Source organism: Eubalaena glacialis, chromosome 3 (assembly GCF_028564815.1).
Source record: "Eubalaena glacialis isolate mEubGla1 chromosome 3, mEubGla1.1.hap2.+ XY, whole genome shotgun sequence".
Lineage (NCBI taxonomy): Eukaryota > Metazoa > Chordata > Mammalia > Artiodactyla > Balaenidae > Eubalaena > Eubalaena glacialis.
The window spans coordinates 107836939-107859524 of record NC_083718.1 but is presented as its reverse complement, the minus strand read 5'-3'; the positions used below and the strand labels follow the sequence as shown (position 1 = coordinate 107859524).

At 38.3% G+C, this 22586-nt stretch overlaps 1 protein-coding gene across 3 annotated transcripts in view; it reads left to right on the top strand.

The window, feature by feature from the left end:
• The first annotated feature begins 435 nt into the window (after nt 1–435).
• Nucleotides 436–22586, top strand: part of SNX7 (sorting nexin 7) — a 113604-nt gene continuing 91453 nt past the window's right edge. For all 3 annotated transcript variants that reach the window (XM_061186289.1, XM_061186286.1, XM_061186288.1), the window contains exon 1: nt 436–632. In XM_061186289.1, the coding sequence (XP_061042272.1) occupies nt 453–632 (180 nt within the window). In that variant the 5' untranslated portion in view covers nt 436–452. The remainder of the gene's footprint in view (nt 633–22586) is intronic.

Below are 22586 nucleotides of genomic sequence, written 5' to 3'. Positions count from 1 at the left end.
GAAAAAAAGGCAACCATTAAAATACAGGAAATACAGTACTGGCTTTTTCTCTTGGCGAGATGGGTCGGCTGCTTTCCAGCCCCGCTGTGGATGCTCTGAAGTTCATGGTTCGCTCCGTCGCTTCTGCCCAGACCTCCGCCCCCGTGGAAGCGCTCGCAGGGTAGCCCCGCAGCCAGGTCCGCACGAGGACGCCCCCTCCTACCTTCAGGGGACAGCGTCCCTGGCCCCACCCTAGCCAGAGTCCGAGAGTCCCACCCCTCCGCCTCCGGCAGGCCCCAAGCCAAGTGGGGATGAGCCCGGGCCCCGCGTTCGCCCTGGCAGTTCCGCGTCTGCGCAGCGGACGTGGGGCTGGAGCGGGGCTGGCCGGGGAGGCGCAGGATGCGCGGGAGCCAATGGGCACGCTCGGGGGAGCCGGGCTGGCTGCGGCGGCCGGCGGGGCGCGCACTCTCGGGATGGAGGGCGAGTGCTGGGCACCTCAGGCGCGCTCCTCGGGCCTCCCGGCTGGGGGCGCCGGCGGGGAGAGTCCGGGGGGCGACGCCCCCCTCTCCGGCAGCAGCGGCTCCTCCGCCCTCCTGCAGGCCGAGGTGCTGGATCTGGACGAAGACGAGGACGACCTGGAGGTGTTCAGTAAGGTGAGGGCGGCGCGGCGGCGCGTCCCGGGAAAGTTCCAAGTCAACTCCCGGAGTTGGCCCCATCGTGCGGCGGCCGCCCCAGCGCGCTCGCTCGGCCCCGCTGGAGACTCGGAGCTGGGGCAGGGTGGGTCTCCCCCAGCTGCCCGACCCTGCCTGGCGGCTCGCCGGCTCCGGGACTGCGTCCCGGCGGGTCCAGAATAGCAGCCGCTCCCTCGTCTGCACTTTGACCTTATGTTTGGCAGGGCCGTGGCTTCGTGGAGTCTGCAAAGTTGTGCTATTTCCCCCTTTTCTCCTCTTCCCTTCTTTGACGCGGACATTTCCAGTGACAGTGCCCGAACCCGGGAGGCAGTGGCCCAAAAGTGCCCCCGCCCCTGGCAGCTTCTTTTCAGGCGCAGCCAGCCCTGAACTCTGGGAACGAAATCACCCGAGTCTAGAGAAATTATTCCTGATTTAGTGTTGTTGCTGGTTGTGGATTGGAGACTTGGGTGGCGCCGGAGGTGAGTCTCAAAGTCTAGTGGGAAGAGGCGTGAGGGAATCCCTCTTCAGGAGAAAACGGTTCGTGTGTCCAACGGGGAAGCTCCTGCGCTGCGGAGCTCAGGATTTTTCAGATAGTCGGCTCCTGCTACCCAACCCACAGACAGCGCTTTCGTTTTTAAACGTTACCCGGGGAAATCGAGGACCAAAGGGCCCTCTGAACTTGTAGGATAGTTGGAGAGAAATTGACAAGTGTTACTGGCAGACTTGTGCGTGTAGGCTGGTGGTTGTAATTTTTTTTTTTTTTTTTTTGGAAAAGAAAAATATCATTCTTGCGGGGCCGTTCAATGCCACTGCATTTTCTCTCGTTGCTGTTGGCAGAAGACTTGAGTTGAGATGGGAACATTGTATTAATTACTAAGAAGCCTGTACAGTAGGTAAATGTTATCTTGAGCTGTTAAGTAAAGCCAACAAACTTCACCACTGCTTTATTCTGGGAAAGAAGTTGGAAAGTGAACAAGCATACTCTGACCCCAAAGAGGAATATGTAAAACTCCCCTTTTTTTTCCTTCAGGATTAAATGAAATGGTAGGAACAGTTGTATTTGGGAGGTTCAGAGAGAGTATCAGTTCTGTACCCTTGATGAAGTCACTTGACCTTTCAATGTGTTTAAATTGTAAAACAATGGAATTATTTTATGTTCACTTGTAAAAAGTTTACACTTTTATGTTCCACACATATTTTATGTTCAGATCAAGGACAATTGGCCAGTTCTTGTTTATATTGCCTTCTAAGGTACCATTAGGCTATGGTATTAGTGTATGGGACCCTGCACTGTGAATCTTTGGGCCGGGGGGTACAGGGAGAATGTAGGGAGTGGCAATTGCATATCAGAATCATCTGGGATGGTTTAAATTTGTCATGTGGTTTCTCTTTCCCCAGATTCTCAGTGTCCCAGCCTCAACTGAGAATCACTGTTTTAATGAGCCTCTGTAGTCAGAGGCGGATTTTAGGTGAAGTTAATGAAATTTAAGCTTGGGCTGTTTGTTGGCTTAGGCCTCTGTAAATTGTTGTAAGTTACTGGGAGTTGTACAGGTTCTAGGTAGAAAGGGAATGACAGGTTGTAGCCAGAAGCATCTCTAAGTAGGCATTTCTGGTGAATTGCCTAAAGCTATCTCAGAAGAAAGGAATCTAGAACTCTATGGCTCCAATCAGTTGTTGAGATTTCTTTTCTCATTCTAAATAAAGTTTTTCCACCTAATTTTGTGTTTGTAATATTGTGTCCTGTTTTAAAAGGATGTAAGCTGCAGCACCATACTTAACCTCTGCTTTATTAAGCAGGGCATATAATAATGTGCAATATTGTATCTTTACCTTAATCTGTATGGCTGGTTTCTATAGAAGAGGGTCTTAACTTTTTCTAAGTGTCCAACACATGTAGTTATACAGCACTAGCAAGCAGGGTGGATCCAAGTGTATGGGCCCTGCCTGCTTCTATTTCAGTAAGTTGAATTTTTCAACCATTAACCACAGGTAGACAAGCAAATTTAAGAAAGTTGTCTTCATTTGGCCTACTCTCTCTACTACTCCCTTTTTAGTCTGCTCCTCTGTAGAACCCTGCCACTGTCCAGCCTACCCTAAGATGGTATCAACCATTACTACCAAAGTGTACTAACTTTACCCTTTAGTACTTTGAGATTGACCATTTTCATATTCAGTTTATATTTACAATTGTAGTTTCTTATTTCCTTAGATTATTTATGAATATATATACTGTGCCCCCTCCAGAAGCTCTTTCTTTTTCTCTTTTTTTTAAAAATAAATTTATTTATTTATTTATTTATTTTTGGCTGAGTTGGGTCTTTGTTTCTGTGCGAGGGCTTTCTCTAGTTGCGGCGAGCAGGGGCCACTCTTCATCGCGGTGCACGGGCCTCTCACTATCGCGGCCTCTCTTGTTGCGGAGCACAGGCTCCAGACGCGCAGGCTCAGTAGTTGTGGCTCACGGGCCCAGTTGCTCCGCGGCATGTGGGATCCTCCCAGACCAGGGCTCGAACCTGTGTCCCCTGCATTGGCAGGCAGACTCTCAACCACTGTGCCACCAGGGAAGCCCTTTTTCTCTTTTTTTAATGGAAATATAGTTGATATACAATATTATATTAGTTTCAGGTGTATGACATAGTGATTTGACATTTATATACATTATGAATTGATCACCATGATAAGTCTAGTAACCATCTGTCACCATTATAAAGTTACTTCAATATGATTGACTATATTCTCTACACTGTACATTACATACCTGTGACTTAGTTGTTTTATAACTGGAAGTTTGCACTTCTTAATCCCCCCACCCTATTTCCTCCTCCCTTCCCGAAACTACCAGTTTGTATCTGTGAGTTTTGCTTCTGTTTTGTTTTGTTTGTTCATTTGTTATTTTTTTTAGATTCTACGTATAAATGAAATCATAAAGTATTTGTCTTTTTCTGTCTGACTTATTTCACTTAGCATAATATCCTTTGGGTCCATCCATGTTGTTGCAGGTGGCAAGATTTTATTCTTTTTTATGGCTGAGTAATACTCAGTTGTGTACATATACACAACATCTCTTTGTCTGTTCATCTATCAGTGGGCATTTAGGTTGCTTCCATATCTTGGCTGTTGTAAATAATGCTGCAGTGAACATAGGGTGCATACATCTTTTCAAATTAGTGTTTTCACTTCTTCAGATAAATACTCAGAAGACGGATTGCTGGATCATATGGCAGTTCTATTCTTAATTTTTTGCGAAACTTTCATACTGTTTTCCATAGTGACTGCACCAATTTATATTCCCATCAGCAGTGCACAAGGGTTCCCTTTTTTCCACATTTTCACCAACACTTGTTTTTTGTTGTTCATTTGATAATAGCCATTTGGATAGGTTTGAGGTGATATCATATTATGGTTTTGATTTGCATTTCCCTAGTGATTAGTGATGTTGAGCATTCTTTTCATTTGTCTTCTGGCCATCTGTATGTCTTCCTTGGAAAATTGTCTATTCAGTTCTTCTACCCATTGTTTAATTGGATTGTTTGTTCTTTTTTGTTTTGTTTATTTTCTTTTCTGTGATTGTTAATTTTTTATTGAGTTGTTTGAGTTCTTTATATATTTTTGGATATTAACACCCTTATCAGATGTATCACTTGCAAATAACTTGTCCCATTCAGTAGGTTGCCTTTTCATTTTGTTGATGGCTTTCTTTGCTGTGCAGAAGCTTCTTAGTTTGATGTAGTCCCATTTGTTTAGTTTTGCTTTTGTTGCCCTTGCCTGAGGAGACGGATCCCCCAAAATATTGCTAAGACCGATGTCAAAGAGCAACTGCTTTTGTTTTCTTTTAGGAGTTTATGGTTTCAGGTCTTACATTTAAGTCTTTAATCCATTTTGAGTTTACTTCTTTTTTTGGTGTAAGAAAGTGGTCCAGTTTCATTCTTTTGCATGTAGCTGTCCAGTTTTTGCATCACCATCTATTGAACAGACTCTCTTTTCCCCACTATATATTCTTGGCCCCCTTTTCATAAATTAATTGACCATATAAGCATGGGTTTATTTCCAGGCTTTCTGTTCTTTTCCATTGATATATATGTCTGTTTTTGTGCCAGTACCATACTATTTTGATTACTATAGCTTTGTAGCATAGTTTGAAACCATGGAGCATGATACCTCCAGCTTTGTTCTTCTTTCTTAAGATTGAATTGCCTATTCAAGGTCTTTTGTGGTTCCATACAAATTTTAGGATTATTTGTTCCAGTTCTGTGGAGAATGCCATTGGTATTTTGATAGGGCTTGCCCTGAACCTGTAGATTACTTTGGATAGTATGGAAATTTTAACAATATTAATTCTTCCAACCCATGAGCATGGTATTGTCTTCAATTTCTTTGATCAGTGTCATATACTTTTCAAAGTATAGTTCTTTCATCTCTTTGGTTAAATTTATTCCTAGGTATTTTTTTTTTGTAGTAATTATAAGTGGAATTATCTTCTTAATTTCTCTGATAGTTCATTATTAGTGTATAGAAACACAACAGATTTCTGTATGTTGATTTTTGTATCCTGCAACTTTAAGGAGTTCATTTATTAGTTCTAATAGTTTTTTTTTGGGGCATCTTTAGGGTTCTCTCTATATAGTATCCTGTCATCTGCAAACAGTGATAGTTTTACTTCTTCCTTTTCAATTTGGATGACTTTTACCTCTTTTTGTCTGATTGCTATGGCTAAGACTCTCAATACTGTGTTGAATAAGGGCAACCTTGTGTTGTTCTTGATTTTAGAGGAAAAGCTTTCAGTTTTTCACCACTGTATATGTTAGCTATGGCTTTGTTATGGGCTTTATTATGTTGAGGTATGTTCCCTCTATGTTCTACCCACTTTGTTGAGAGTTTTTATCATAAATGGATGTTAAATTTTATCACATGCTTTTTCTGTATCTTTTGAGATGATCATATGATTTTTATCCTTCATTTTGTTAATGTGGTTTATCAGTATACATTTGCAGGTCAGAAGCTTTTTGTAGGCTCTCCTACTCAAAGAGTAGGCTCTTTGGCTTATAATTATTCCTTTTTTTCTCACAGTACTTTACAAGTACCTGGTAAATACATGTTAAGTATTTTTGTGTAAGATTCTGTGCTAAGGATTCTTTGGAAAAAAGAAATGCAAGATTCAGTTCTTGTTATCACAGTCTTGGAGTCCGGTTGGAAGATGTGACAGAAACTCTAAATGACAGTATAAATCAAGAGAGATGGAAAGTAAAACAAAGTATTGTTCTGAGTTTTCAGATAATCCAGTTAAGAGAAAATGATGCCAACTCTCAATAGAGCACAGGGAATGCAGAGGATATTGACTTAAAAGAACAAGAACAGATGTGGAAGGTAGGAGAACATAACTGATAATTTGAAAAAAGGAAAAGAAAAAGGATAAAAAGTGTAACAATAGTGTAATAATTGTTTTAGAACTGGGCCAAAATGAGATGAGGCTTGCAAAAAATTTACCTAGAGAAAAGGAGCAAACTTGTCTACATTTAAAAGAAAAAGTTCTTCTTTTTGGGGAAAAATAATATATTAAAATAAATTGCCTTTTTTAAAATTAAATGCTGTAATATGTAGAAGAAACAGCCATTGAAACAGAGCGTAGGTAAACAGGTCATAGTGAAACACTGAGATGCTTATTTGTTACTCAGTAAATTATAGCTCTTATTATTGGTCTTTTAAATGGTATTCAGGACCATAAAGTGAGATCTATATCATTTAGGATAATCAGGGAATTTACAGATGTAATTATCCTCATCACCACTAGTCGACTTCGAGAAGTCATGGTATGCAGGCTTGGTGCTCAAAAGCTAGAAATAGGTAAAAATTCTTTTCAAAAATAATGGGAGGGGCTTCCCTGGTGGCGCAGTGGTTGAGAGTCTGCCTGCTAATGCAGGGAACACGGGTTCGTGCCCTGGTCTGGGAGGATCCCACATGCTGTGGAGCAGCTAGGCCCGTGGGCCACAACTACTGAGCCTGCACGTCTGGAGCCTGTGCTCCGCAACAAGAGAGGCCACGATAGTGAGAGGCCCGCGCACCGCGATGAAGAGTGGCCCCCGCTTGCCGCAACTAGAGAAAGCCCTAGCACAGAAACGAAGACCCAACATAGCAATCAATTAATCAATCAATCAATCTTTAAAAAATAATAATAATAATGGGGAAGAAAGGAAGTTCTGGAAGGTATAGACAAGTAGGCTTAATTTCAAGCTCTGGTAAAGCTATCAAAGCAACAGAACTACTTAGTATATTTAGTATAAACACTTTGAAAAGGAGGTGATCATTTTTAATAAGAATGGTGGAAAACTAAGATTGTTTTTATGGTAAATCACAAATATAACAATGTATATGTTTATTTGAACAAGCTTTTGAAGGAATCACTTATATTTTTGTGGAAAAGGATATTTTTGAAAGAATAATGAGCTATGGTTGTGGAGACAACCAGCTCATATATATATCAATAAGTAGATATATATATATATATATATATATATATATGACCTCTATCAATCTGGCAATTCAGTGTAATGATGGAGGGACAATTATACTATTCAACAATTCTCTCAAATACTTAGAAGAAGATATTGGAAGTCTGGTTATTAATTTTTCACATTTGTTGTCTGAACCATCTTTATTTAGTTCCTATTGTTTGCATCTATTATTCATGGCCATGATAAGAATCAGAATTCTCTTCCATGATTTAAATGAAGAGAGTTTAATGCAAGGACTATTTATTTATAGCATTTTGGGCAAGTTTCAGGAACAAAGAAAGGATACTGAAGCACTTAGAGACTTGCAGTAGCAAAAAGCCTTTAGCACCCCTAGTTCTAAAGGGAAGAGAGATGGAAATAGTGTTGCTGGAACCCAGTGAGAGTTGGAGATGTGGAGAAGGGGCCATTTCCACATGAGCTGTGTTTACACAGAGATGTAGCTAGAAATGTGCCACTGCCTGAAGTGTGGCGCCAAAGCAGGGAGGAAATGGGGGTATATTCCCTGAGCTCCTCTTCTCCTGTTCTTGGATCTCTGCTTCTGGCCCCCACTAAGCAAGCTGCTCAGGTGATGGCATCCATAGGGGTCAGTCTCATAAGGGACAGAGAATAGATTGATGAGAGCTGGAAGGGTGGGGGTGAAAAGAGAGAATAACCAGCATAATACATAATACTACAAAAGTGTGGAGAATAACTGGTTAAAGACAGCCACATCACCACCTCCCATCCTATATGCTCGTCTATAATGTGACCTGCCACCTTCCTATCAAGAGGTGGGATCTATGCCCCACTCATTGAATCTGGCTAGGATTGTGACTGCTTTGACCAGTAAGGTATGGTAGAAATGGTGCTGTGCAACTTCCAGGGCCAAATCATAAAAGGAAATTCAGGCTCTGATTTTTTTCAGTGGGACAGTGTGCTTTTTGCCATGTAAGACATGCAACCTAAGGCCTCCATATTGTGAGGAAGCCCAGGCTACATTGAGAGACTACACGTAAATATTCCAATCAGCAGCCTCAGCTGAAGTCTCAGGCATCACCAGCATTCAATGACTAACTTGTGAGTGAAGATGTCTAACATGATGTCAGCCCCCAGCATTGAGGCATCAGATCTCAGCTGAGGCCACACATATAATGGAGGAGAAACAACCCATTTCTGCTGTATCCTGTCAGAATTCTTGACCCAGTAAACCAATGTTCATAATAAAATATAAAAACAAATTGTCCTGGGATGGTTTGTTATACAGCAGTGGAAACTGTACCAAAAGCTACTAGTCTGTATAACATAATCAGTCTTCCAGATTTTTGATAAATTGGAATACTGGGTTTAAAAGCAGACTATGAAATTTAATTGGGATAAATGTAAAGTCTTGAGGGAAGCTCTACTCATTATTGTAAATTAAAATATAGCAAGACATAAGCTTAGTATTTAGGAGCAGAGACTCTGTAGCTACACTGCCTGTGTGTGAAATCCTGTCTCCACTGCTTACTAGCTTTATTTCCTTTGGCAAGTTACTTAGCCTCTCAATGCCTCAGACTTTTCATCCATAAAATGAGGGCAAATAATAAATATGAGGACTAAATGACTTACTAAATGTAAAGAGCTTATAAATAGTGCCTGGCCCTTAGTAAACCCTCTTGAATGTTGATCAGTTATGCACAGCCCTTGTAGGATCCTGCTGTACAAAAAGAACGACAGTGATGGACATGTTCCAGCTCTGTCTGTTTAATGTGGCAGCCACTGGCCACATGTGCCGTTTGAGCACTTGAATTGTAAACTAGTACATCTGAGGAACTGAACATTTAATTGTGTTTAATTTGAATTAATTTACATTTAAATTTAAGTAGCCACCTGTGGCTAGTGGCTACCAGTTTGAGAAGTACAGGTCTAACCAAATTAATATTTTATTACTAGCTTGAATTATGATTACTCAAGAAATATCCTTGAATCAATGAGTGGTTTCCTACCTTGGTAATCTGTACAGAAATATATAAAACACACACACAGTATTTACATATGTACGCATGTGTGTAGTGTGGGCATATATGAATGTGTATGTATACACACACATATGTATGTGTGTGCATGTAGAGTGTGTAAGCATAATGAATGTTTCTGTGTATGTATATATGTAGTGTATGTGTGTATGCATTCTCAGTTGTCTCACTTAAAACCTAGAATACAGGATTAAAGCAGGCAAGTCATGTGTTCCCCTTTCTCTGACCTTCATACTGATCCTACCTCAGTGGGTTTTACCATTTCGATGGTTAAAAAAAAGAGGAACCGATAAAGTAAAGGAAAATAGGGCTGATTCAGGATTCCTCCCACTAGAAGCTCCACTACCATCACAGCCCTCTTAGATGTTTCCCAGAGGAGGAAGAGTAGGTGAGTGAAGTAGAAAGAAGATGAAAAATCCTCAAGTTCTCCTGATGAATGAGCATATATGGTCAACAACAGAATTAAAACCAACAAGGAGGGACTTCCCTGGTGGCGCATTGGTTGGGAATCTGCCTGCCAGTGCAGGGGACGTGGGTTCGGGCCCTGGCCCGGGAGGATCCCACAAGCTGCGGAGCGGCTGAGCCCCTGCGCCACAACTGCTGAGCAACCCCCGGTCGCCACAACTAGAGAAAGCCCGCACACAACAACGAAGACCCAGTGCAGCCAAAAATAAATAAATAAAAATAAATTTATTAAAAAAAGAAAAAAAAAGAAACCAACAAGGAACTTGCAGGATAAGTTTGGAGAGACCTTGTATAAGACCATTTTATGTACAAACATTCCTAGTGATTTTCAGTGACTGAATGATCAATATACCCAAATGACAAGGTACCTATTGAATCTGAACAAACAACATATTTTCAAAGTCATATGGAGTATTAATTGTACTATAATTTGAACTGTTCGTGCAACTTAAGTTCCATTCCACCCTCTGTATTTTAAAGGGGGAGTTGATAGTCTGTGTCCGAAAATGGCAAAGGGATATTATGTCATCTATGGATACCAGTGCCCTGATCCTTGGAATGCTGTTTTGAGATAGAGCCTTAGATCTAGTCTGGGCTTAGCAGAAAGAGGGCTTGGATCCATCAGCACTGTCTTCCATTGGCACAAGGAGTGGGGAGGGCTGCAATAGTAACAGTCTTGCCATGCATTTGCTATCATGAAGGAGAATAAACTAAGGGTTTCACTGATGATATGTTCTGGCAACTGTGAAGAAAGGCTGGGAAGAACAAAATGTTGTTTAGCTTGGAAAAGACTTGGGCTGATTCTTTTAACAACCTTTATGAAGAGTTGTTATGATCTAGGTGGATTAAATGTTTATAGTTTTGAAGGGCAAAAGTAGAACCACTAGGTTAAGAGTATGTGGAGATCAGTTTTAGGTCAATTTATGGAATAGTTTTCTAATTGAAGGTTCCAAAATGAAAGGGATTACTCAGCTAGGCCATAAATTTTGTCACTAAAAATGCTCTGGCACAAGCTGGCTGACTAACTGTCCCAGAGGAGTAGAGGTTGTGACAGTTGCACTGTCCCTTCCTGCTATTAAGAGGGAAATGAAATTTTAGCATGCTAAACTTAACCACAGGAGCAATGGAAAGCCTTAATTAGGTGGTCCTACTCATCCCCTCAACTCATCCCTACAGTTTCATTCCCAAACTGAACTATGTTTCTCCATTCCCTAATTCTTATATTTCTCTTCCCACACCTGTTATCTTTTCCATCTGATTCTCTGCTAATGATGTGACGATTTCTTAGATATCTAGGATAAAATACTAGGTCTTACCTTCTGTTTATCCCTTTCACTCACTTTCCCTGCCCCCTGCATATCTGAAATGTCCCAATTGGTTTTATCTTCTTGGTATCTCTAGAATTAGTGCCTTCTCGTTCCCACTGCTCCAGCCCCAAACCCCAAATGTGTTTACATTTGAGAACCATTAAAATAGCCACACAAGGTCTTCTTTCTTGTGATGTTTTGCCTGTAGTCTGTCCTGTGTGCTCACAGAAAACTGATGTTTCCGGAGCACCCAGCTCTGAACATAAAGAACATATTGTCACATTGTGTCATTGAAGGATCTTGGTGATTAGGCTACACCGTGGCTCCCCTCACCTCTCTCTCGCGCGCGCGCCTTAGTACTCAAAGTATGTTCCATGAATCTATTGGATTACCTGGGAGCTTGTTAGAAATGCAGTTTCAGAATCCACTCCAGAACCAATGAATCAGAATCTGTATTTTAACAGGATTCCTCAATGATTTATTTGCACCTTACAATATACTGTTGGGTCAACAAAACAAAATCCTTTCTGTTATTTACGGCCCGTTGTAAAGCGACTTCTCCCCTAAGAGCTTCTTCATTCTCCAGCTAGAATTAATTTCTTCCCACTCTGTGCTCCCCATAATACTGTTTTGAATCTCATAATACTTAATATAATTTGCCTTATAAAGAGTTATTTGTTTCTCGTCTCTAAAATCTTAATTGCTTGTTTATCTCCAATAAATTAAACTCCTTGAAGGTAGAAGAGTAGGAACTCTAAATGTTAATGGAATAAAAACATTAATGAATGATATGGCCTGTGCCTTTTTTCATATATATGGACACAGTTATTGCAGTAATTTTCCAATCATCTGTTTTCAGTAAATTCAGTTTGTATTGTATTGGTCTTTCCAATCAGGTTACTAGACCAAATAGAATTTAAAACAAATTTGTCTTGACAAATGGTGAGTAAATATTATTGATGGATGACACAGAGCTATGTTAAGCATCAATTCTGGACAAAAGCTCCTATTTAGATTTCATTAGAAGAAATAAACACAAAGCATAAGAAAACCCAAGGGAATCATTTAGAAACCTTCTTACTTGGGAAAAATAAATCCTTTGAAGCCAATAGCACCTGTCTCAATCAGGGGGCTTGGTTGCAAGCAATGGAAATCAACTCTGGCAGGAAAGGAGTGAAATAGTAGCTCACAAAGTAGATTTGAAGGCTGGAAATGCAGATGCAGAAAGGGGCAGGCACTAGCAGAAACTATACCCAGTGTTATGGTTGGAAACAAGATTGGATGTTGTATAGCCAAAAGAAGAAAAAATCCATGAGAACCTATAGGAAGAAGAACTATAGAGTTCTTTTGTGCAGATGGCAGTACTTTATTTATTTATTGGTCAATGGCAATGGGGAAAATTATTAGAAGTATTTTGGGAAAATAATGTTAAAAGACCAGATTTGAACTTAATAAAATATGTTCTATTGGGTTTTGAAGGTGGAGTTTTATTTTTGCATTTTGGGGGTTCTGATAGGATGCTCTAGTATAACTCTGAGAGCCTGCTAGTTTTGCAAGTGGCTAGTGTGATCAAAAGGAAACACAGATTCAACAGTTATGCAGTTGTAGTGTTCAAATTTATTTTATTCATGTATTTTTTAATTGTATCCCACACTTTTCAAAGAGGATATTAGACTAAAAGTTAAAATAAACATTTTTACTCACTTTAAGAATATACTTTAAAGTTGTCTCAATAAACAAATGAAGAGTTATGTGCTTGAAAGTTTTGTCTATTTTAAACAGAATATTTGATTAACTCTGACACTTCATATATCCAATCACGCTGGATAATGCAGTGCTACTTATAGTATTAATAAAAAAGGATGTAGTTAGACAATCAAAATTATTAGCAAATACTGATATAAAAATCAGTAAAACACATCTGTGATAGAACAGAAGGTTAAATCAGTAGTTCCTAAAATTGAAACTGAAATAATTTTTTTTGACCTTGAGAAATGCTTTGGTATAACATACCCCTTTTTAATTGTTTTTAACTAACTTTTTTGAGGTGTAATTATATACCACAAAATTCACCCATTTTGGGTAGATGATTTTTTGTAAGTAAATTTACTGAGTTGTACAACCATCACTGTTAACCAGTTTTAGAACATTTTCATCTTCCACCCCAAATCCATCATGCCATTTCCAGTTAATATCCATTCTTACTCCCAGCCTTAGACAACTACTAATCTACTATTTTCTGTCTTTATAAATTTGCCTTTTTAGGACACTTCATATAAATGGAATTGCACTTTTTGTGTGCCTAGCTTCTTTCATTTAGCATAATATTTTATTTTTTTAAATCATTGTTTAAAAATTTTTGATATAAGAAATAAAAATTTCATTTTAAAATGAAAAACAGAGATTACTCATTTACAATGAAACATTAGGAATAGAAATTCTGTTTACAGTTAAAATGGAAACCTTATTATGTGTGACCAAAAACAAAAGGCAAACTCTTGGTTTGTGAGTTTTCAGAATTGGGGGGAAAAATTCCTATTTTATTCTTTTGTATTAACTCTGAGAAGGTTATGTGTGTGTATCTGGGTGCATGCATACATAATACATATGTACATGTATACTTATATGTATTTAACCTGGTTGAAAGTTGAATGGTATTTTTTTGTTAGGTTTCACTAGATAATGCGGTAGTACAAACAGCCTCAAGATCTTAGTGGCTTACCTGCAATAAAGACTTCTTTCTCAGGTATGTACCTGTCAACTGTGACTGAACTGAGAGTCTGGTCCAGGCTTTGAGTCTGCTTCTTGTGTTTTCTTCATTTTGGGATCAAGATTAAAGGAGTGATGCTAATTGGGACGTGTCATTACTGTGGCAGAGGGAAAAGAATATGAACACTGGTGGAAACAGGCAATGGCTTCCAAATCTTCTGCGCAGACACATGACACCATCCAAAGCAAGTCACTGGTCAAATTAACTGGGGTGGGAAACATTTTCCTTCCATAAGGAGGCACTAAAAGTTACCTGGTAACTGACCAGGAGGTGTATTCCTTTCATAGAAAGACAAGGGGTCATTGGGAACAATCATACCGGCTCCCACAGTGGTTTTGTGGCAAAATCATATGCAAATGGCATGTTGAACCTTTCTGAATAAGGAAAACTAATTTTTTTTCTATAGACTGTTAAATACAAAAAAGAAAAATTTCCACCAGATAAGAAATTACCCAAGCATAATTGAGATAAATGGAAAGGCATTAGTCATGATTAATAACCTCTTATTGGTTAATGCTCATGAATAGTCTGAGTAGGATCATACAGATCCTTAAAAACCTCTAGCTGTGCAACAGATATCTTACTTTGGATTTCAGGTGCAACGTTCATTTATCGTGGAGTTCTCCCTTCCCTTTTTTCAAGACCTATAAGGTAAAAATGTGAATACTTAAAATTCTGCCACAGTAAATGTCAAAATGAGTTTCATTGGTTATATCTTCATCAAAGCCTGTGTTCTACCCATTTGCCTCCTTTCTGGTCTCCCAACATCCTAAGTCCTTTCCTGCCTTAGGCATTATTGGTTCCCCTGACTGGAATGCTCTTCCGTCAGTGTTTTTCATGGCTGGCTCCTTCCCACATCACCTCCTTAAAGACACCTTCCCTGACAGCTCTCTCAAAAGCATTCCTCTCACTTCCTGCCTTAACCACTTACTCCAGCAATTCACTCCACTTTATCTGGAATTTACTCCCCTGTTTATCAACACTCATTTATATCTGGACTTACCTTGTTTTTCTATACTTTTATCTGTTTATCATCTGTTACCCTCCCCCCTAACTATTGTGTAAGCTTCATGAGAGAAGGCACCATGCCAGCCAGTCTTGGCCACTGTTGTATCCCAGCCTAGTGCTTGATACATAGTTGACATTCAATGAACTTCTGTTAAATGAAATAAAGGTGCTATACTAGGTGCTTTTTGTGTGTGTGCATGGGTGGTGGTGATGGTAGTGGTGGCTGAGTCTTGGCTCTTCCAATTAAGAAATAAGTGATTTAGGGAGAATTATTATTATCCCTATGGTACAAGCTTATTTATCTGTAAAATTCAGGTGATGATCATTGAGCTTTCTTTCATCAGATTATTGAGAGGATTAAATGAAATAATGCAAGTGCATGGTGCTAAGGTGCAGTCCCTGGCACTTAGAAATGTTGGTGGCTGCTAACTGATCAGGGAGGTGGTTGTCGAAGGTTGGAGCGGCTGTGGCAGTTTCTTAAAATAAGGCAACAAAATGAGGTTTTCTGCATCAGTTGACTCTTCCTTTCACAAATGATTTCTCTGTAGCGTGTAATGCTGTTTGATAGCATTTTACCCACAGTAGAACTTCTTTCAAAGTTGGAGTGAGTCCTTTCAAACCCTCCCGCTGGTTCATCAACTAAGTGTATCAGTTTATGTAATATTCTAAATCCTTTTTTGTCATTTCAACAACCTTCACAGCATTTTCACCAGGAGTAGATTCCATCTCAGGAAACCACTTCTTTGCTTCTCATCCATTCAAGTTTTATCGTGAGATTGCAGCAATTCACTTCATCTTCACACTTCTAATTCCAATTTTCTTGCTATTTCCACCACATTTGCATTTACTTCCTCCACTGAAGTCTTGAACCCCTCAAAGTCATCCATGAGGGTTGGAATCAGCTTCTTCCAAATTCCTGTGAATGTTGATATTTTCACCTCTTCCCATGAATCACAAATGTTCTTAGTGACATCTAGACTGGTGAAATCGTTCCAGAAGATTTTCAATTTCCTTTGCCCGGATCCATCAGAGAAATCACTGTCTATGGCAGCCATAGCCTTGTGAAACATACTTCTTCAATAATAAGTCTTGAAAGTCCTTAATTCATGGGCTTCAGAATGGATGTTGTATTAGTAAGCATGAAAACATCAATCTCACTGTATATCTCCATCAGAGCTCTTAGGTAACCAGGTGCATTGTCAAAGAGCAGTAGTATTTTGAAAGGAATTTTTTTTTTTCTGAGCAGTAGGTCTCAACAGTGGGCTTAAAATATTCAGTAAACCATGTTGTAAACAGATATGCTGTCATCCAAGCTTTGTGGTTCCATTTATAGAGCACAGGCAGGGTCAATTTAGCATAATTCTTAAGGGCCCTAATATTTTCAGAATAGTAAATAAGCATTGACCTCAAAGTCACCAGCAGCATTAGCCACTAAGAAGAGCTTTGAAGCCAGATATTGACTTCTCCTCTCTAGCTATGAAAGTCTTAGATGGCATCTTCTTCCAATATAAGGCTATTTCAACTTCATTGAAAATCTGTTGTTTAGTGTAGCAACCGTCATTAATGATCTTAGCTGGAGCTTCTGGATAGTTTGCTGCAGCTTCTACATTAGCAGTTGCTGCTTCACCTTGTACTTTTATGTTATAGATATGGCTTTTTTCCTTAAATCTCGTAAACCAGCCTCTGCTAACTTCAGACTTTTCTTCTACAGCTTCCTCACCTCTCTCAGACTTCATAGAATTGAAGAGAGTTAGAGCCTTGCTCTGCATTAGTTTTTGGCTTAAGGGAATGTTGTGACTGGTTTGATCTTCTATCCAGACCACTAACACTTTCTCCGTATCAGCAATAAGGCTGTTTCACATTCCTATCATTTGTGTGTTCACTGGAGTAGCACTTTAAATTCCCTTCAAGAGCTTTTCGTTTGCATTCACAGCTTGGCTAACTGTTTGGCACAAAAGACCTAGCTTTCAGCCTATCTTGACTTTTAGCATGCTTTCCTCATTAAGCTTAATCATTCCTAGCTTTTGATTTAAAGTGAGAGTCTTGAGACTCTTCCTTTCACTTGAACGCTTAGTGGCCATGGTAGGGTTATTACTTGGCCTAATTTCAGTATTGTTGTATCTCAGGGAATAGCGAGGCTCAAGAAGAGGGAGAGAGATGGGGGAACAACCAGTGGGTGGAGCAGTCAGAACACAAATATTTATCAAGTTCACCATCTTCTATGGGCGTGGTTCGTGATGTCCCAAAACAATCACAGTGTAACATCAAAGATCACTGATCACAGATCACCATAACAAATATAGTAATAATGAAAAAGTTTGAAGTCGTATTGCAAAAATTACCAAAATGTGACACAGAGACATGAAGTGAGTAAATGCTGTTGGAAAAATGGCACCTATAGACTTGTTCGATGCCAAGTTGCCACAAACCTTGTAAAAAACATGGTATCTGTGAAGTGCAATAAAGTGAAGCATGATAAAATGAGGTATGCCTGCATTCCCTGTATGGCCCTCTCCAAGATTCTCTCTCTCTCCTGCTTAAAAGAAGATAATAATTTGAATTTTGTTTTTATCATTCATTTGGTTTTCATAAAAGTGATGGTCCTGAACTTAAAATGGTTTGACTTATGATATTTAGACTTTATGGTGCAAAAGCGATACACATTCAGTAGAAACCATACTTTGAATTGTGAATTTTGATCTGTTCTCGAGCAGTGGTAGATAAGCTTTCCTGGTGCTGGGCAGCAGCAGTGAGCCACAGCTCCCAGTTAGCCACGCGATCACGAGGGGAAGCAACCGATACGTTTGCCACCGTTCTGTACCCATACAACCATTTGTTTCTCACTTTCAGACAACATTCAATAAAGTACATGAGATATTCAACACTATATTGTAAAATTGGCTTTGTGTTAGATAATTTTGTCCAACTGTAGGCTAATGTAAGTGTTCTGATCACATTTAAGATAGTCTAGACTAAGCTATGGTGTTTGGTAGGTTAGGTGTATTAAATAAATTTTTGATTTACAATATTTTCAATTTACCATGGGTTTATTGGGATGTAAACCCATTGTAAGTCAAGGGAGATCTGTATATGTATCTTGAAGCACTATTTGTTAAGGATTTATGTGAATTTGGACCTTGTATGTTTTAGGACTTTAAAAAATGATGTTGTCCTGTGTGAATTCTTCTCTGATTTGATCTTTTTTCTTCTAATATTTAGTTTGTGATATTTATCAATGGCCTTACATGAAGTTGTAATTGATTTTCATTGCTGTGTTTTATATATATGTATATATATAAAGCCTTGTATGCATATACCACAATTTATCTATCCATTCTTATGGGCTGCCTTGAATGTTTTTGTACTTCCTTAGGTTTTGTCCACTACATGACTGTATTTTAACCATAGAAATTGATTTATTCTTGCTTTAGATTTCTATTTAATTTTGTGGGAAACTGAAAATTGAATTCAGTGACAACTCCCAATACGTTTGACTTACTGGCAGTTAGGTGGTGGTCAGATGCTGGTTCCTCTACTTAATAGCAGTTAAGAGTTTGAACAAGTGATTTAACCTATTTCCTCATTTGAAAACAAGAGGTAAAAGAGTACCTACTCAATAGTATTGCTAGCTGGTTTAAAAAAGGGAAAGAAATAGAACATACTCTATGAGGTTGTGGTAAGGTTTATATAATTCACATGAAGGTTTCAAGGAGACAATGTATACCCCACATTTATTCACCTCTTTTTATCCTCTGTGATCCAAGGTGAGATATGACCTCTCTGATGTTACTGAATCTCAGAAAAGTAACGTGACTTGACCAGGTTCACACAGCTGTATATATACGTAAACTTGAATTAAGTTTAGCTCTGCCTAACTACAGAGACTTTTTCTTTTAATATACCAGGTTTTTCTTTTTTTTTTTTTGGTCAGAGTGGAAAATTATGTCAAATAAAATTATGTGAAACATTTCTGTGGTCAGTATATAACGTCATAGTGCACAAAACCTGAACAAGTCCAAGTATATTCAAAGCAACACTGTTAGAAAATAGAAACAGAAAAATGAATAAATAGATTATGATATATGCATACAAGGGTATATATACTACATAGCACTGGAAATTATGTCAAACAAGATTATTGAGTGTTGTATGCCCCTTTATAGAACACGACATAGGCTGGCTTTTCCCCCAATCACATTTTCAACAGTGTTCCACAGAAGGCCTTTCTAATTTTTTATTATTATTATAAGCAGGCAGATTGGAAGGAGTTGTAAACCAAAACACAGCTGGTAAGTCTAAATTTAGGCCCATCAAGATGAGTGTCCCTCATAACAACATGGTTTCTCAAACTCCTTCCACTTTAAGTTGCTTTTTACCAGATGTCTCTTGGTGTACGTGTTTCTTGTACATCAGCAATTTTATTTGCATGGCCTTTTCATGCCAGTATTCTGATTTATCACACTTCTCACATTGATTTTTTTCCCTCTACTTGTAAAAAGAAAATAGCTGTTTGTGCACAGATGGTGGTTGCAATTTAGTATTATCAGAGTAATTCATGTTATATTTATGAGATGTTCCCGAGTAGCATCTTAGTGCTTCCTATATTAAGGAAGGACACCTCTTAGAGAGGTCATATCTCACCTTTTAACCTGTTTCTTTTGGAGTTTATCTCCTGAGCACTCAAATATTGGCAAGTCATTGTTTGTTTTAAATTTCAGCTCTGTATTTTATTTATTTCAATAGTAGAACTTTGGTACCATCTAATAGCATTAAAAGTGGGAGGCAAAAAACATTTCTTAGAAATTACTGAAGTTGATTGTTAACCTGTAAAAAAATTAATGGAGCAAGGATGAAATATTTTAATTATAATTCCTTCCTTCCTTTCTATCCTTGTTTCCTTCCTTAAATATTTATTGTGTACCACTCTATACACAGAAATGCTGTTCATTGCTAGGGCTACTGTAGCGAACTACCACAGACTAGGTGTCTCAAACAGCCGGAAATTTATTTTCTCACAGTTCTGGAAGCTAGAATCTGAAATTAAGGTGTCAGCAGGATTGGTTCCTTCTGAGGGCAGTGAGGGAAGGATCTGTTCCCAGTCTCTCCACTTGGCTTGTAGATGGCTGTCTTCTCCCTATGTCTCATGTTTTCCCTCTATGAACGTCTATGTCCAAATTTCCCCTTTTTTATACAGATGCCAGTCATATTGCATCAGGACCCACTCCAGTGACCTCATTTGAACTTGGTTACCTCTGTAAAGACCCTGTCACCAAATAAGGTCGCATTCTGAGGTACTGGGGTTGGGACCTCAGCATATGAATTTTGGGAGGACATGGTTCAACCCACAACAAATGCTTATAATAAACCAAAAATAAGAACAAGGAAAACTTACCCTTAATTTGTAAGTGGCTTTGTCAATAAATTTCAGTATTATGCTAGCACAGTGCTAATGTCCATTCATTTCAGGAGAGTCACTTAAATGGTTTCTCTTACAGTGAATGTGTTGGTTTGGAGTAAGGATAAAAGACAATGACTTCCTACAACAATTTGGCTTACTTCTCTATTATACATATTCAAATCTCAGCCTGAAACCATCCCAAGATTTTTTGGTGCGTGCCTGTGTGAGTGTGTGTTTTCACTATGGTAGCGATAAGAGAGGTATTCAATGTTATTTAAGAAGTGGAGATTTACCATGCAAATAATTTCCCTTCTGCTTTAATCTCTTGAAGAAAAAAAATGAAAAGATGTATTTCCATTGTGTGAAATATCATAGGATAATGGATGTATATCCAAATGCTAAGAATGAACGAATGTAAAAATAAGGTTGAGGACGGGGAGAAAGACAGAGAGAACTAGCAGGAGAAGGAGGCATGCATTATTGTGGAGGTAAGAACTTTGTTTGGAAAGAACAAATTTTAAAGATCCATTTCTCCTGAAGAGTATCAACCACAAAAAGTTAAATGAAGTTCTTTTTGGTCAGTTACTTCTTTGGATCTTCTCAAACACTTATTTTCTTTACTTATTCGTGTCCAAATGTAAATCTTTTAAGTATTGTCAGTATATTTTCTTTCCTTTTTTTGAAGCGAATATAAAACTCTTTGGATAGTCACTTTTATTGAGGTTTTAAGAATGTTTTTGAGTGATTCATAGTAATTTACATCCTTCTACTGAAATCTTGGATGTTGCTAAATTTCAGCCTGTAATTTTCTTCCTTTGCTAGATATTGAAGCATATTTTTATGACACCACACTACACTCATTGGAATTGTGAGCCTTTATAAGTTCAGGCAGATCTTTTCCACTCTACAAAAGGATGCATTTCAAGCAGAAGAAATAGAATGCTAAATTATGTAGTAGGTAAAGGAAGTGGGTTGTGGTGGGTTAAGAGGGTGACTACAAAGAACGCCAAAGCACATGGTTGTATGCACTGTCAGTGAAATTTAAAGCACATTTGCCCATCAACTTAAAAAACTACTGTTTATATGAAATGATAATTGAGAGAGATTTTTGTACATGCTGATTGCACATTTATTTGAAACCTCTAAATTCTGTTTTTAATGGCTGCTTAGTATTCCATTGTGTTAGCATCCCATAATTTATTTTGACAATCCCATTTTCATGTGATTCCAGACATATTTTTAAATTTCCTATTTAACTATACAACTTTGAATTAAGAAAAAAAACCCAAATAATCGAATATGTAATCCAAGGTCTTCTGCCAAAATGGCCCTAGACAGCTCTTTTAACTTACTGTTTTTTTTTTACAGTAGTTTTTTCAGTAGTTTTTACTGTTTTTTATTTTTTTACAGTAGTTCTTACTGTTCTGAACACGTTAGATACAGTGTTGACTCTAAACAATTAAAAATCTTTTTTCAAAATGATACACGTTTATTTTAGAATATTTGGAAACACAGCAACTCAGATAGGAAAATATTAAACTCAACAGCAATCCCAATACCTGGAATAACTTCTGTTAACTTTTTGGTATAGCTTCTAAGTTCATGAGTGCACACTTATCGTGAGTGTGCTATTTCTTACTTTTTCTCTCCTACCCTCTGGCCCCCCTCTGTCATACACACACATAAATACATGTACATGCATTAGAATCTAGTTGAATACAAATTTTATAAGCTAATATTTTCTCTTAATACCATACTGTGAATCTTTTTCCAAGTTACTATATATTCTTCTAATATATTAATCACTTTATTGTATTCTAGTATATGGATAGACTTTATTGTATCCTATGTAGGTATATACCATAATTTGTTTCACTAAACTTTTGTTGCAAGACACTTATTGTCTCCATGTTTTTGTGTGTCTGATCAACTCAACTGTAATTTGTCCTCTATTCCTTGGTCTAAATCATACCTAATATACATATATTTTCTAGCATTTATATCTTGTTTTCTAAATACCAGTCTCCTCTAAAAGAAACCAGAGCTCCTTGGAGAAATGTCTGATTCCATGACTGGGGCAGGGAAAATATAACATAAATCTGAAACATCTTGCTATGCCAGAAAATAAAGTGCTCAAGGAATAATGAAGACATATCAAAAACACACAGATGCCAGCTTTAAGGAGCTCCTACTAGGCAAATTTTGGACACTTAGAACATCAAAATAAATTATATTAATGGATTATAACCCATTGAGTAAAATAGGACTCTGAGTCTATACTCATATAATTAATTGCTTAAATAAATACTCTTCATTCTCCTTAGTAGGAAACCTACTGACAATATGAAAATTGAAAAATTAAAAAAAAAAAGAATATGTATGTTATTTTGAAATAAGGAAGGTAACAAGGAACAAAAATAGCTAATAGAATCCTGAATTTGCTTCTGAGGAGCATGAACTGGTAATAGCAATAGTGGAGCACGTGATG